The sequence below is a fragment of the Parus major genome, chromosome 10 (genome assembly GCF_001522545.3).
Source record: "Parus major isolate Abel chromosome 10, Parus_major1.1, whole genome shotgun sequence".
In the NCBI taxonomy this organism is placed as follows: domain Eukaryota; kingdom Metazoa; phylum Chordata; class Aves; order Passeriformes; family Paridae; genus Parus; species Parus major.
Genome location: NC_031779.1, coordinates 2,843,072 through 2,860,691, shown reverse-complemented (window position 1 = coordinate 2,860,691; position 17,620 = coordinate 2,843,072). Strand labels below are relative to the sequence as shown.

Genomic DNA, 17,620 nt, shown 5'->3' with positions numbered 1-17,620 from the left:
CTTTTGTCTTTTCCATTAATATTTCATATGTATAAACCAACACCACTCTGTGTTGTTTACTTCCTGCACACAGCACTATCAAGGTCATTCTCCAAAACCAGGGAAACAGCATTTTTTTAACTAATTTGTGCTCCCTCTGCTGGCTTCAGGAACAAAACACTGTAGTGGGATTAGTAAGAAATCATTTTAGCTGTAGGCATACAGTAAAAATTACAGTCTATCACTTGATATGTAAGGAGCAGAATATTATCAGTACAGGTTTTAAAATCATTAAGGTCATTACATAATAAAGTTTGGATTGACTGAAATGATCAGCAGTAATTTTAAACATGATAAATTTCCATCTAAAAAACACTTCATATTGCAAAAATTTTAAAGAGGCTCACGAAATACGACAAAGGGCTTACAAAGCCTCCCAGCATACACTAAACTCATGTTTCATCTCTTTACAAAATATCCATGTTGGGTGCTTCCTCAGCAGCCCCATGGAATATTTCAGAATCACATTATAATTTTCTTTTTTTTTTTTTAATCACATTACAATGTTCTGCTACAGATAGGATTTACCAAGAGGTACCATGACTTCAACATCAGACAGTTTTAATGTGATCCACTCACCCCCTGATACAACCACTTTTGCACTGGTGAGCTCCGGTCGATCGCTCTTTGTCAGCTTCTGCTCAATCCATTCAGAGATACCAACGGGTGGTGGAGGGGTCACTGCAGTCACCAGATGAACCAAACACCCACAAGGAAAATGAGAAAGCATGTGTTTTCAAGCTGAAATCTGAGTTTAAGCTTAATTCAAAGTTCATTCTATAACCGATTCTGCCGCAAGCTTTTGATGAGTCTCAGCAGTTGCTCCTGGCTCTGAGTAAAGAGCCTGGTTCACCAGTTGGGTTTAGGGAACCTACAGTACAAACTGCACTAAAGGGAATTCTGCTGTGGAAGTGTTACACACTGATACCAACCCAGTGTAAGAAGTGTGAGCCTTTTCTTACAGGCAGAAAAGTCAATCAGGCAATACACCAACAGTGCAATACACTAACTTCAGTAACGTTTGCCTTCTACCATCCACATTGGGAAATACAGGATGGTTCAGAGGCAGGGACTAAGCCACAAAACAAAAAGGCCCACAGTGAAAAACAGCAGAGGTCACCAAAAGTGGAACAGGTTACCCAGAGTAGTTGTGAAGTCTCCACCTTTGGACATTCTCAAAGCCTGACTGAACAGAGTCCTGCACAATCTGCTCCATGGGGCTGGACTAGATCTAGAGATCCCTTCCAACCTCAACTACTCTGTCATTCTGTGACTGGATTTCTCAATTATCAGAGCTACACTGACTTCATTAAATTGTAAATCAGACTGATATAGTTAAAACTGATCTAAAACAACAACTGGGAGTTCTCAAATCAATTTAAACTGCCACTAGTCTAGCTTAATGATGTAATGACCTAGCTCAATTGCAATATCATTAAACCAAAACTGTGGTGAGCCAAACACTTCTATTTTTCCTCAGTCTTGTTTTGAAAACCAATCTGGTTATTCAAACAGCTGTAACTTGTCCTTAAAGTTTTAAGATTGCAGGGCAGAAGTTTAGGCAGTGAGTGGAACAAGCACAGATTTCAGCACAGATAATCTCCATTTCTGGTCAAAGAAAAGGAAGTAATCGTGCAGATAATCCGTATCTTCTCTTACCAAGCATCACTAACAAGTGCAAGCACCTGTAATTAAAAGCGTAAAGCTAACATTATGACAATCAGTTTGCTTTGACAAATACTTCTACAAACATTACCATGCAGTGAGCAAAACTAACTCTATTAAATAAAACAACAGCATGCCAGAACAAATACTCACACTTTTCTACACTGGCACTACCACCACTCGCTGGTGCAGCCTCAAATGAGGTTCCCCGAACAGTAAACACTTTGACTGCTTCATCACACTGCACAGTGCAAATAATATTTCCTAAAAAAGTCACATTAAAAATTTAAATATTATCAGACATACTGTGCTTTAAAAAAAAAAAAACAACAAATAAACAATATCAAAACCACATTAGCAGTTGTACTAGAATATGCAACATCCATCAAGGTACTTCCCAAAATTGCAGTTTTAGATGACTAAAATTTAGCACTTAATAAGCAGAGATTACAAGTACTTTAATTCACATTTTAGCCCCACGTTTCTAAAGTATGAATACAAATCCTTTATTTTTAAAAGATACAAAGCATTCAAATCATCTCTTATGAATGCGCTTTTAAATTTCAGAAGGGATGAAAAATACAACTTTGAAAATTCCATTCTTACACTTAAAGAATGTCTATAATTCAAAGTAGATCTTTTATCCTGTTGCATGAATTCATCAGAACTGAAGACAATGAGGCCTCCCCTCAGTATCTGTGGGACTGTGTTTCTCTCTATAATATATTACAATACTTCACACTGGAGGCTGCATGGAACACTAAAAGAAAAAAAGCTGCAACATTTTTCTAAACAAACTATTCATAAACAAAGTCATCTTGAAATTGTGAATTATTGGGAAGCAACTTAAAGTGCAGCACAAAACCACATTCCAGTACCATAACTCAAAATGTACCCTGCTGGTACACGTGGTACCATCTTTACAGTAAAATTAAGAAACACAAGCTAATGAGCTCATATCTAAAATAAAACACAGTGTCAGCCATGCATTAGAGAAACAAGACTGAAAAAATAAGTACAAATTAAGTTAATTAAATATTATAAGTAATTCGTTCAATGCCTTCATAATTAGAAAAAATAACCATGGGGTATCTTAAATAAGAACTAATGCTAGTCCTATTAAATAAAGCTGGACAATTAACCTGCTGCCTTATGCTTTCCAAAATCTAATCAGAAAGGCATTAACAAACACAGTACAGGGAAAGGATGTGACCAAATTCTATTCCTTAAGGTGACAGACTGGGGTTTGACATGTTTCTACCAAATTTGAAATTACTTGCTTTCTCACACGGGGAGCATCATGTCCATCCCTAGGCTTCATTTCTTTGAAACACAGCAATTGAGATTGTAAAGTGAAAATTCCCATCATATTCCAAGGTTTTAACATCAGGATCACGTAGAAAAATTAGCAGTACTGGATTCTTCATGAGACAAATACCACGCAGCTTTTGTGATTACCCACCTGCATAGATAGTTCTCACAAAAGTATCTGGTGACTTAATTTCAATAATGTCAGAAACAGGGGCAACATCAAGTTTGCCAGCCACTCTGGGAATAAGATTCTAGAAGTTAGAGATGAAAAGTTAGCAAAGTAAGTGCTAAGTAAAATGTAATGGTCAGTAAAAGAACACTGCTGACCCGATTTTAGTGTCATATAATGTTGTCTTCTAAGACATACAGAACTAAGATTTCTGAAGGGCTGCTCGTGTAGCTTTAGCATCCAAATAAAACCCCATTACTGTAATAACATTAGACATTTTATGAGACTTACTGTAAGCAAACCCTTAACTCAATATCTTAAATTAGAAGGCTTATTTGCTTCAAATATTTCAAAACTGAATATAGATGCCATTTACTCAGAAAATTGACAGTTAGAGATTGCTGAGCTCTTGGCACTTCAAGAAAAAAAAAAGGTGCATTTTGGAAGTAAGATGCCAGAAATGATAGGGAAAAACTCTTCCCTCCAAAGCAAAAAAAAAAAAAAAATTAAAGTTTAATATTAAAGTATATATTCTCTTTCTCCAAAATTTACTCTAGAAAATTACTTAGCACCTTTAGGAGTGGAAAGGAGGATAAAAAGAGCAGCAGAAATGACAAAGAAATCAGGAGGATGATTGTCTGCTTTTTGTCTGCCTCCTTTCTCGTAATAAAAAAGGGCCCAGTTCTGAAATCTTTACTCACATGAAGTACTCAAAAATGGCAGTGTAAGCATTAAAGCAAAAGCCATTAACTGCTACTATGACACTGCAGCTAAAAAAAAAAACAATAAAAAAAATAAAATTCAAAAACTTAAGGCTTAAGGTACATCAAGATTTCTCTTAGCAAAAATACAAACATATGGCTTGATATTGATTAGAAGTGAAAGTAGTCACATGGAAGGCCAATGTCAGTACTCATCCTACATCAGTAAGGTTTCTGAAGAATCATTTTTCTCTAATTTAGCTGCACCACAGTGTTGCCCAGATTCTTTGTACTGAGGCTCTCCATGTACTTATAAATACGTTCCTTAAAAAAAAAAAGCACAAGTTTTGAAAAACTGTATTCTCATTAAATCCATTCTGGCTGGGACTGAGATCAGTGTTATTTATATATGTTTACAGACATTTCAATGTACATGACTTATAGCACAGATGCAAATCCCACTCCAAAAAAAAGTTTGCTTCCAATAGGTCTGCACACTTTCATTTCAACATGCAAATAACAGATTTTTCATCTTGATTTGCTGTGCTTTTCCTTACAATTTTCATGCTTTCAGATCACTTAATCTGGTTTGCCTTATTGTACATTTTGTCTTGTGTCCATAGGATTGCCTGGTTACCACAGAATATTTCTTCTATGCTATTTTTTTTCACATCAGCTCATAAAAGAACTCTAAGAAGAATCATGAAAACTAACTAATGAACTCTTAAGCAAACTACTGTAAAGCAGTCTGCAAATACAAAACTGTCCATGGCTAATCTCTCTCAGGCCTTTGATTCACACTCTTACATACAGCAGCATCTGCCTCTTCTCTACAAGAATTTTTTGATGCTCTTTGATCTACTTACCTTCCCAAAGGCAGATGCTCCAGCACAGATGTGGGTGTAATTAAATTTTTTATGAGTTTCCACAATCAAGGGAGTCAGCTCCTCTGAGAATAAAAAAAATTATTCAGAATTTACAACTATATTTTTAGTTCAAAAATACACAAATTTCTTTTGTCAATAGGTAAGAACAACTCTCACCTGCTAGAAATCCCTTGTACACATCATGCTGAGCCACGAGAACTTTTGCGACACCCTGCACTTTGCTGAGTTCTGATGCTACCTGTGATTACAAGTGAATTATTATTACTTTGTGTTTTAACAGGCACCACAAACATATAAAAAGGGAGTTCCCACTGCAAATAGCTCACAGCCTATAGATTAGTAAAACCAGAGCCAAAAGTACACTAATTCCAAAATCAGAACAAACCTGAATGGAATAAAATGCACATCTGCTGATCCACAACATAGCACCTCATGGAATAATGAAAATGAATTTGTGAGTAAGAGAATTACAGAGCAAATCAAACGTAGGAAAACTTGCCTCCTGCATGCAGGGCTCCACACCAATCCCAATATTTCTTATAGCAGCTGACAACAATCACACTTCAGGACTATTGCTCAGCATTCCAGTAAATTCACCAAGAAACCAAACCTACTTTCTTTTAGATCAGTCAGTATCTACCATACAAACAAATACAAATGTACAAAACGCTGTTATGAATTTTGTCCAAATTCTAGGAGCAACCCTTTGTTTGCGTCTGACTTTTTGCCCACTGAAGCAATGTGTATTTTCAATTTCTATTTATGCATTTTTTTTCGTTTGAATTGGCACAAGTGAAGTTTAAATGATAAAAGGGTTACTACAGATCAGAGAAAAGAGGACTGACAGCAAGGTCTGGAGACCACATGCATCGTCTGAGAACCAGCGTAGTTTTACTGAGTTTGATGAGTATCAGTTTACCCTCAAAAATTAACAAAAGGAAATAAAGGAAAAATCCCTAATAGCTGCTGTAGAGTATCTGTTTGAGTCACTGGCTCTTAAATAAAAATCTCTAAACTTTCCTTTTTTTTTAAAATCCTTTTTTCCTTTTTTTCCACCATAATTTCCTGCAGACTCCAAACATTTAGCATGAAAACAAACCAACAAACAAACCTTTCACAGTACTTTTTCTCCTATGCAAGTGCATAGAATAAGGAAAATTAAAGACACACTTCAGGCAATTATTTCTTTCTCATTTTCTTGATTTAGATAAATATTTCCTTCATCTCCATCTCAAACACCTGAACAGCTCCTGATGTTTCTCCACTTATTTGTGAATAAGCTGCTCTAAGTATGCCTCCTTCACGAGATTGTACAAACACATAAACATTATTTAAGTATTTGGCACGGTTTTTTGTACTTCTACTGCTCACACAATACCAAGTCATACTGGAATAAAAGTGCCACTAATGTACTAACGACATTGTCTCTAGGATGGGCACACAAAAATTACACTAAAAATACACAGCTAACATACGTGTAACATAACTATTTACAGTTATGTGTTACAGAGCTGTGTGATAAAGTCAAGAAGCACTCATTTCAGAATTTCAGGCTGCAAACACTCTCTAGACAACTAGTGACTGGTTAGTAAAAACAACTAGCTCAAAAGCCCAATTCATCACTGTTGTTTCACTTCTGCTGGTTTCCACTTAAACAAGCACAAACTTCTTTCCAAATTCTTAGCACTGCAGTATTTGTCATTTAAACTTTACAGAGATGTATCTTGTTTTAAAAGTTAATTGTCCTTTAGTCCTATAAAAATTTGCTTGCCCAAGCATGTAACAACCGTTATTGATACTGTCCCCTGTGAAATGAAATCTATATCCTTATTTTCTATTTTGAAGAGAAGCAGTTCCAAGTGCAGGATTTTTCTGGCAGATTAGCAACTCCTGGCACGGTTTTTCCTCAGTACAGATTATTTTTCAGGCTGCCCAAGACGCTGCCAAGTATTGTTTCACTGCATTCATTATTTCATTGGTATGAGAAGAGCATTTCCTACCTTGTCACAGCTGGTACCAGCCACCAAACAAGAAACCTCCCCTCCCAGGCTCTTTGCCGCAGTGATGGTGTTGAGGGTAATGGGCGTGAGAGATTCATTGTTGTGTTCTGCCACGACCAAGGTGCTCTGAGACCGCCGGAGCACCGACGCCTGCAAAGGAAGGGAGACACACACGAGTTGGGAACTTAGCACTGAAGTGAAAAACTGTTCCTCTGAGCATCCAAGGCTTTGCAGAAATTCATCAGTTATACAAATTGTAAAACATTGCTGTCAAACAAAAGAGGTTCATTCTAGATAATTTTTATTAAGAGAATACATTAGGTGATACAAAAAAAGACAAACTGGCTTGACTTCAGCTTGTCTGTAACATGCTGTGCTTAAACTGAAACTCCACAGGAAAACACTGAACAAAATTCAGAAAAACATTTTAACATATTGCATTCAAGCTCAGTTGATCAATTTAAGCAAGTACCCTAAAGACTAATGATTAGACAAGCAAGAATAAGACACAAGGAAATCAACAGTTGCAAGTAAATATTTACTTGGTTTTCTAGGATGGCTCTCTGACAGTCTTTTATTCTAAGTTTTAAACAAAATCTAGCTAGAAAATCCACTTTTATATTTAGATATGTATAGAGGCAAAATTTTATGCAGTGGCTGGATGAAAATTAAGCAGCAGGGACTCACAGCCTGAAAACACATTAGGAGAAATCTTCATAGGCATCAGGTTAATTTTTCCCTCTTTTACTTTAAAACATTTCAGCACTTAGTCTACCATCACAATCTAATGGTCCTTAAATAACTATTTTGACCAATTCACCATCCATGCACAAACTTGAACTTCTAAAGCAAAAATGAAAGAAATAAAAAAGATAGAAAAAAAAGGCAAAAAACTGCCATAAAAGCAAACCAAAGTATTCTAAATTCTGAGACCATCCTCTCTAATATTCAGATGTATGTTTGAAAAGCATTCTTCCTCCAAAACTAATACTAGGGCAGGGAAAGCATTTTTGAATGGGAACAGGAATATTGTCCCTCAAGTGTTTCTTTACCCTACATAAAGCCCAACTGAAGACTCGAGTTATGATCAGTGCAGGACAGAATACCAGGAAAACCAAGTAAATTCATTAATATAACCAAGGAACAAATACTAACACAATGCTGAAGATGCACAGCCAAATACTACTTTTTTTAATTTACATTCCAACCCCACCTGCCCTCATGCCAAACATGCACTTGCCTACGAATTCAAATAAAAACCCTTCAGAATATATGAAAGGCTAAAATTTGCCTCTGGACTTCAACCCCACAAAGCCTACCAACACACTGAATTTCAAACACGGAAAGCAAATCCCTGAAACTAATCACAGCGCACAAATAAAAATACAAAGATAAGATTTTGCAGAATCTGAATCATAATTTGTCCTTTTGATTAAAACAATAAGGATTCTTGTAGAAGTGCTCTGCATTTAATCTCTTATGCTTAAGGTTACTTGCTGTGATAAAAGATTCTAAGGTCCTTTCAAACCAATTGCCAGTAACAAAATATTTACTGCCACTATAGATCAGATGCTGTATTTTTGATTATGTTTCATATATCATTTGCAATAAAAGTTATGAAATTTCAGTCACTATTTGAAGAATAAATCCATGGCTTTGTGGCAAAAAGCCCACTCTCCAGTGAGTTGTGCCATGGGGTAAAGTGGACCATACTCCTGGAAAACCCTCAAGTTCCCAAATTTCCAAAGGGAGACCCATGCATTTTAAACACACACTTATTTCTGCTTATATTATCATTTTTCCCCTAAATAAGCACTGCACCACCACCATCATTCTATCAAATCATTCTAAAATAAACTGAGAAATAATTATTTTTAGCCAAAATAAATACGAGCAATAGAAGGTGCTTGAGCAGACTGGCTATTACAGCATTAATCAGGTATTATTTCTAAAACAATAATCCCACATTTTATATTTGGGGGAATATACACAATATGCAGACCAGAAGGTCACTTCATGGATGACATTTCTGAACATAAAGACAAGATTCACAAGATTCAAAATAAGTCACATATATTATGGGCAAAAATCTAGATGACAAACGAGATTTCTACGTGAGCCTGAATTTCATATACTAAATACATTAAATAATTTTCTCAATAAACCAAACTGACTTTTGTTTGATATAATAAAGACTCTGCAATAAAACCAGAGGGCAATTCATCTAGCCTGCTCCAAGGACACTCCTTAATAACACCAGAATTAGGAAATCAGCTCTAACTAAAACATGTGGCAGGCACAGCAATACAAGATGGGCCAACCAAAAAGCTGTTCCAAAAAATGCAAGAGATGCAGCAGGTGAATTCTACATAGCCCCATGCACCAAACATGCATCAATAAGAAATGGGATGCTAGAAACTTCACCTGGGAAAATGAAGTTTGTCTCCCTTTAGAAAAGCCACTGGAAGTTACAGGAACAAAACCAAAACAGACATTCACAAGGCAGAGAACCAAACAACTGGACCTACAAAGGTATCTCCAGAGCTGATTTTCTTAGCTGTAAAAGCAAACTAAAGCTAAAAAGAAGCTAAAATTTTAAAACTGCTTATTAGGAATTCTGGATCTCATGGATAACCATTAACACTGGGCAAAGTTCCCAAGAAGGAACTCCAGGAACTAAGAATTGTGGTATTACTGAAGATAAGTGCTACATTCCTAAACAACAAAGCAATGCCTAATTCGAGTAAGACACAGTCTTGTAACTGTAAAACTTTAAACTAACTAGATAAATTTGGTAAACTCAGGGAGAGAAGGGAACTCCAGCAATAAAGCATAAACTTCCAGAACCTCTCTGAAGACCTGGTACAAAAGAGGTCCAAGAGACAGCTCTGTAACTCCAGGAAACACTAATTAGAGAAACAACACTAAAGGCATCTGAATTAAAAAGGGGCTATAACTGCAGCAAAAAACAGCAATAAAAAAGTTAAATCGCTTTGCAAAAAGGATTTTGCAATAATAATAAAGACTTAACATTACAAAGGGATTGAAGCAGTAAGAGAAAGATGTAATACACAATAAACTTCTCCAAATACACCCCTTGCAACCATTAAAATCAACCAAGCTATTTTGAAATACAGACAACACTGAGTGTATTTCAACACAGTGAGCTCCCTAAATGGCTTATTCCCACCTCTGCATCAACTTTTTGAGCACTTGCAGTCTCATTTCTCCTCAGTACTCCCATCTTTAACTTACACAAAACTTTCCTTCCTACTCATACTTCATGGGTTTCTCTCATCTTCTTTTTCTCTAGACTCCACTCACTCCTGAACAGTAAAAGTCAGCTGGGCTAAACTTTACACTTCTCAAAAAGTGAAACTGTGAGTTTGTTTCACTTTTGTCACAGACTACATTGTTACACATACATTGAAGATGCACACAATGTTCTACTGGCTTTATTTTATAAAGTTACTAGTCTAGATGTGCATGACTGAAAACCAAGAAGCTGAACTCACATGTCCAGGCCATGAAACTGATTTGTGCAGTGAGCATGTGAGTAAAGTACTATTTACACAGCAGTACCATATGATTCAGAGATCATCAAGACCTTTGCTCTACAAAGCCTGCAGCCTAACAACTGAGACATGCCCACGACTGTAACGGTTAGAATTTTCTGATTAATTCAATCATATCTGACCTAGTCTACCTTTGCTCATCACCTGAAACCATTTATATATGCATAACTACTATTTTAGAGATGTACTAAATACCTGTAAAAGCCTTGGAGAGCTCAAAAAGAAACTTGCAAGATTTAAAGTTTTTTACAAGGGCTATTTATACACAGTTCTAGTGGAGGGGGTATGTCCTGGTGCATAGTAAGAGACTGAACAGACATTCGGGGACATCTCATCAATCATCTACTCCAATTAACCTTGAGTTCACCTAGACCTTGGTAACACAGCCACAATGACACACCAAGCAACAAATGGCCTCCAAAATCCCAGCACCCCTCCCAGCTGAGAAATATGAAGGTCAAACTGGACAAGGAACAGGTGTTTTGCATTCGCTTCATCCACAGGTTGTGATAATTAAAGCAATCACATTTCTGCACAGGTGTGACTGAGAAACACTCGAATAACCTGCAATACCCCAGAAAGCCTGTCCATGAACCACAAATATTTTTTAGTCTAGAAAAAAAAGTTTTTTCTGAAGTGTTTACAATAACAAACTTTAGAATAGTCTTCTCCACCCGTTGTTCAGCTTGTCCTGCTCAAGGATGGATACGAGTGAGCACCTCCAGAAGTTCAGGATTTCCCTTAGCTTTCCACACGGGACAACAGTCCTCAACTCCTGCCTGCCGTGATCGCTAGAAAGGGCTTCTGGACCACCCTGTGTCTACTCGGAAACTTTATTTTTAACAGACAGAGTGGGAGAGGAGTCCAGCGGAGAAGTCCGACCCCGGCTGCGCAGGGCGCTCGCCTCTCCCGGACCCTCTCGAGCACCGCTGCCGGGCGGGAGGAGTTCGGCCCCGCGCCCCGCCCCGCGCCCCCTTCACCGCACTGGGCAGGGCCCGCACGGCCGGGCCGGCGGGAAGGCCCCGGTCGGTGGGCCCCATGCGGCCCGAGGGCGCTGCCGGGGGGCTCGCCCCGCCCGCCCCGCACTCACCGCCCGCCGCAGCCGCTGCGCCGCTGCCGCCCGCAACATGGTTCCGCCGGGCCGCACCGCGCCGCTCTCGCGAGAGCACGGCCGGCCCCGCCCCGCCGCACCATTGGCCGGAGCGCGGGGCCAATGCGCTGCAGCGACGGCGCGGGCGGAGAGGAGAGGGGAGCGCGGAGCCGGCGCGATCTCTGCCCGCGGACCCCGCACGCCCAGCTGTCCTCCCCCGCTCCGCCCGGCTGTCTCTCTCCGAGCCGTCTGCTGACACCCGCACTGCCGGCTGCGTTCCCCCGGCCTGCTGTCCCCTCGCACAGCCGGCTCTGTCCGCCCGCCCCGTTCCTGGCCGTGCCGCTGGGCAGGAGCGAAGTTGCCGCTGCCGTAGGGGCCCGTCCAGCTCCCGCGGAGAACCTCGAGAGGAGCGGACCCCTTCCAGCCAAAACTGACCTGGTACCAGCGCCAGCCTCCTCCGGCCGCCTTTGCGCTGTTCCTCTGCACTGCTTCAGCAAAGGATTAAAGCCTTTAAACAGAAGAAAACAACAGAAAGCAGAGTTATAACTTCAAATGCCGGTGCTCTTTGCCAGATCCTGTGCTAAACCAATGAAATGTGCCTTGCAAAGAGAAAGAAGGGAAAGTCTTCATTTACGGCTGTGGAGTCGACAGCAACCTGGAAGACCATGGGAGCCCCCGCCTGGGGCTGCCCGTGCGCTGCCAGCTCCCCCCCGGCCGCGCTCCCCACAGCACGAGGCGCAGCAAAAGCAGAAGAGATAATGGAGGGACGGAGTGCGAGGCACACGGGAAAGGCCAGATGTCACGGTGCTTCCCAAATGTCACGGTGCTTCCCAAATGTCGCGCCCTACCAGTTATCCAAGCCACACCTAAACTTCAAAGACCAGTCAGGTACCACCAGCCCTGGATGGCATCCTCTCACAACGACATTGCTGGCTGCCTCACCGGCATCCCTTTGCTCGGCCCCAAGCAACATTAGGCAATAGCTCATGAGCTCTGAATAATTTAGAATTCTTTTTTATTATTATTATGATTTCCCAGAACCAAGGCAAGACGTCTTGTGCCTGCCCCTTTACATGGCACCAGGATGTCCCAGGGATCAGACTGAGACTTGCTGTTTTTCCATACCTCCGGATTTTCTGGGTGACAATGAGAGGTATTTAAAAATCAATGAAGCAAAATATTTTGGGCCAGATTCACTGCTAAAGTGTGTGCTTATGGCGCTCTGAAAACCTGATGTCCTGGAGAAGCTGCCAGGGGCTGCCACACTGGAACAACTGGTCCTGACAGCCCAGGAGCCCCAAGCACATATGGATTTGGGATGCTCCAGAATGTAATTCCCATCCCAGAAATCACAAGATAGTGAGCCACGAATGCAGTTTCTTCCTTCCCATCCTGAAGTGGCTTAGAGCATAAAAAATCCCCCAAACATTCCCCCTCCCTCCCAACCCCCAGCAATTAGAGCCATTGGATTGTTCAGAATCCAAGAATCAGCAGTGATCTTCAGCATGTCAGTGATTTGTTCTGCATTGCTAAGTCTCTCCATAGGAAAGCAAAAGGCAGATTGATCAAAAAGGCTCTTCGACTTTGCCACAGTCTTGGCACAGGATCACCTCTTAAATTTATTATGCCACATGATTTTCACATCAGATGCCAAAAAGAGCTGCTTTACAGCAAAAGCTAACCAGGTCCAGCAACTCAAGCATCTAAATGGACAATTTACTTTGTCTCAAATCTCAAATGACTCCAGAATAGAAGAAAAGCAGCTGTCCTGCATATTACAGCTTCCTGGCCCCAGAGCACTACCTTAACTCCTCAAGCCCCAAAGGAAAGGCTGCAAAGGGAAGAGCTAAAAGGAGGTGGCAAACTTCCTTCAGGGCCTGTGCCTGATTATACAAATTAAAGTAGCTCCAGGGCTGCTCTGACTTCTGCCTGGTCTGACTTCACCCTTCGGTCCCCAAAAAAGGAAGAAAACAAAATGAGTGTTTGGAGCTGCCTGTGTACCTCCTGGTCTGTGCAAATAACAAAGTGAAAAAACCCCAATTGTTTATATGAAATGAGGGGGGAAATGGTTTTGCAGAAGCCACAGTACACTGAGAGGGGTTTAAAAAGAGGATTAATATTTGATGTGGCTCTTTATCACCAGTTTGAATGATGGCTAAGGTGCAGTGTAACTTTTCAGAAATGTGGAGTTTCATACAGTATAGAAATCCTTACCTGCACCCTAGGTAATCCAACAAAAGCAACAGAAAAGGCCAAATAAGAACATCCTAGGCATCCTTAATTTGACCATTATGTCTTTTTAATTGGGGTGTTTTACTCATTAAAAACGTGGCATGTAATTTCATAATCCTATTTTAGGCTCCAAAACTAGGCTTCCCACATGCACATCTCATGCAGATGAAATCTTAACAACAAACGTACACCAAAAAACCCCAAATCACAAGAATAAACAAAGTGATCTCATTCAAACTGGGACTTTACTACCTCACACTAAAACAAAAGTGAACTACTATCAAAATCAACTAACTGCATCATAGCCGAGAATAAATTGATCCTTTCGCTGTGTGTCTGGCTTCATAGCACACACATCGTATTTTCATGAGCAGAGTGACATCATCACTCTTCAGGTCAGATTTTAAGGTATAGCATCACCGATTCAGAGACATGACAGGCTTTTTATTATATTTTCTGTTTATAATTTTGATTCAAATCCTCAGCAACACTTCAGATGCACAAATCCTTATTGAAACTGGCTTGATGCGGATTACAGCCTGAAGCACAAAGGAAGTCTTTATCACTTATGGCCAGTGTTTTAGGAGCTTATAACTGTAATCAGGTAGGGATTATATCAGCATGATCCATACAAGCTGAACCATGGCAAAAAGATTTTTTCTATTTGACCCTCTCATGACAATAATAAAAATGGAAAACATGCAACAAACAGGTGCCACTGAAGGTAGAATCACTATCCACTGTAGGCAGAAGTTACTACTTTGTATTTTGAAAGAAAAATTAGTCATTGATTAGTGGAAGCAGATCCTTGTATGGTGCATTGTTATCCAGGATTATTTCATTAGGATCTGCTGACCCAATTTCTGCATTGGAAAGAGAATTACATTTTTTCACACTATTGGGATTGGGGAAAAGAGAAAATAATAACATGGATAATTCAAACTTTTAAAAATATGGTTGCAAACCAGGACAGGTACCTGTATTGGTATCTCTACAGAAGCCAAACGAAATGGGGACCATTATATAAATGTAATGATGTCTTCCCTAGAGTCGGATTTTGGTTTTCTTAAAATACATAATTCCTAATTAAAACATATGGAATCCAGCTAATACAGCCTCATGACTAAGGGATTTAGGGAAGAGCAGGAATTTTTGTATTACTGCTATGACGGTACCCTCTGTCACAGGTCATCCTTAGCTTACTCCTGCAATCACCCTGGGGATAGCTGACTCAGATAAATTAAAAGAGCTTCATTTGGGAAGCTTCCCCAACACATGAAAGGATTCACCTCCTAATCTGTTAAAATCCAGTAACGTTAAAGCAACTGCAACATGCTGACAGCTCAGCAGGGCCCCCAAACTGATGGGCAGGACCCACAGTCCAGCACCACATGGGACTAAAACTCACCTTGGAAGCAGCAGCAGGAGAGGTTTCTGCTGCTGAAATATTTTGCACCCAAGTGCCGTGAGCTCACAGGATCTGAGTAGTTCAGCCACCCCAGGACATTGCCAGCCCCTCTGCCCACAACCACGAGCTGTACCCAAGGAGAGACATGTGTCCCTAGAGTCCTGCTCTCTGCTTCTCATCATCAGTGACATAAAGACTCATCTCCCCATGTCTGCCATTGGAGGTCCTTTATAACAGACCACCAGAGGTGTGCTTATTGCTCTGCTCAGAGCCATCCACCTTACAGCCATCCACCTGCAGGGCTCAGAGCAGCAGCTGGTCTTTCATGAGGCCTTACAGAAGCCTTTGGAAGGGGACAATGCCATAAGCCCTGCTTACAAAGTGGTGGACAGAGGAAAGAGCTCCCCCATAGGCCACCCCATAGCAGGGACAACCCTTGTAATACTGAGCCTACAAAACCTCCATAGACAGGTATTTTCTCTCTTTTATAAACCATTCTCTCTTGCTAATAATTTCCATGTATCAGTCAGGTAACAAGGGAGCCTGGGAGTAACATCACGCTGCATATTCCTCAAGAACAAGATCACCTGAGGAGTTCAAGAAACCCTTTCTGTCAAGATCACAGGCAAAATGGGACCCTCATAACCTCCTGAAAGCAAAGGCTCAGGTTACCTCAGATGGCAACTTGTGCTGCCCAGGAGTGACAGTGGTTTGTGGAGGACAAGGGAAACAATGCTGGTGAGAAGAGCTCTGCTGCCCTCCCGGTGCAGACACCTGGATGGGGTTTTGCAACCTGCCAACCTCCTTCTGCATGAAGCTTGCCTTGTTCTTAATGACAGATGTGTGTAAAATTCTCTGACACGTTGTACCAGCATTGTTTTTAAAGGGGTAGCTGCACTTTTTTGCCCATTACACTGCTGGAAAGGAATCCAGATGCCACTGTATTCCCACTCACACCAGCCCGAGCCATTCCTGCAGTAGCAGGGACAGTCAGTCCAGGGGAACAGCTCTTTCCACACCTCTAAGGACTTCTCAAGAAAAGCTGCTTTTTCCTTTTTTCTTTGTTTCAGGCTCAGTCAACAGCACTTTGGTGTAAGCACAGCAGCTGTAGTAGGCCTTGTTTTTAGTGTTTTGGGACCTGCTTGATTTTTGATATTTTTATTGTGGAACCCATTAGGGAGGAGAACCTTCTGGTAAAATTACCTGCCACTTATAGCACATGGTGACAAAGGCCAGGTGAATGTACCTGCTGCTTGTCCTGTCACAAAGTCTAAGATGAAGTCTACAAAGTCTGCAATTTACTCATTGCCTTTAATCCTGCAGATAATGGCATAACAAGATCCAGTGTCTGGGGGTCAAACCTAAACTATACACTTAGATGTCCATTCCAGTGAAAGTAGTTAACAAGCAGGGTGTGAGAGCAAGACAGCCTCTCCTGCACTGGCAGGCAACACCAAGACCAGATGCATGTCTGGGAGAGATGACTGAGGTCAACCATAAATTAACAGGCTCACTGCAAGGGAAAAAAATAATTCTGTGTCCAATTGCATGGTCTGGTATGAAGGACACCAGAGGAGATGGGCCAATAAGTCTTTTCTGCACTCATGAACTTTCTGAATCCTTCTTATCCGGAGGGGGAAAATGGCAAGGGTTCCCTTTGCCATGTTACCATGGCTGATTCTTAATCACTAGCAGGGCTGGCAGTAGCTCTTGTGCAACACCACTTTCCCCAGCGCTGGGCCCTGTTCCCCTGCAATGCTCCCAACCCCTGCTGGTCTCAGAAGAATTGAGCCCAAAGCTCCACATAGCAATTCAAATGCATCACCAGACATTAGGCCACCGGGTTAACCACTGTTTAATTTCGTCACATTTGTTTGTGAGTTATGTACGTGCCTTTCTTTTGTCAACATCTCCTTTTAGAAAGGATATTGATTTTGTTTTCAAAGGCTCTCAAAAATAAAATGAATGACTACATTCTAAGGAAGAGTCATTTTCTCAACAGCTGTAAATAATTTATTGTTCGCAACCCACCCAGATCAAAAGATACTTCATCAACTGATGTGGCAAAATCTGGTGCAAGCTGCATTTCTATTATCTCAGATCCAATTAACCATTTGGAGCAGACTAAAACATAACTAGATCAATCCAGAATCAGATTAATATCCAATCCATAATCACATTAATCACAATCTGTCCATAATTAGCCATCAGATAATCCCATTGGACAGGAGGTGACATGCAGTATCCCATTATCTCATTAATTATCTATTTTCAGTATCAGACATTGTGCCCAAACATAAGGAAATGTTTTTTAAAGGAAAAATGGATAGGGAATTCTCATTTTGCTACATCTGTCCCATTGAAGCTCCCAGTGTCTCAATGTTGGAGTTTTACAACATTTCTTTGTTTTGGCATATTCTGCTAGGACCAAGAGGGGCTTTTTGAGAGACATCATCTTTTTAATAAAATATGACTATCTTAGGAAGATGGATAAATAAAACATGCTTCATGTGAACAAGTTTGTGAAAGAAAGAAAACTCTTC

The 17,620-nt window shown here is 40.6% G+C and overlaps 1 protein-coding gene across 1 annotated transcript in view; it reads right to left on the bottom strand.

The window, feature by feature from the left end:
* Positions 1–11,502, bottom strand: part of ETFA (electron transfer flavoprotein subunit alpha) — a 28,339-nt gene extending 16,837 nt beyond the window's left edge. The window contains exons 1-7 of the mRNA XM_015638677.2: positions 11,438–11,502; positions 6,773–6,922; positions 4,929–5,010; positions 4,752–4,834; positions 3,167–3,266; positions 1,858–1,968; positions 619–720 (exon numbers count right to left, since the gene is read on the bottom strand). Of these exons, the coding sequence (XP_015494163.1) occupies positions 619–720; positions 1,858–1,968; positions 3,167–3,266; positions 4,752–4,834; positions 4,929–5,010; positions 6,773–6,922; positions 11,438–11,476 (667 nt within the window). The 5' untranslated portion in view covers positions 11,477–11,502. The remainder of the gene's footprint in view (positions 1–618; positions 721–1,857; positions 1,969–3,166; positions 3,267–4,751; positions 4,835–4,928; positions 5,011–6,772; positions 6,923–11,437) is intronic.
* Positions 11,503–17,620: the final 6,118 nt, after the last annotated feature.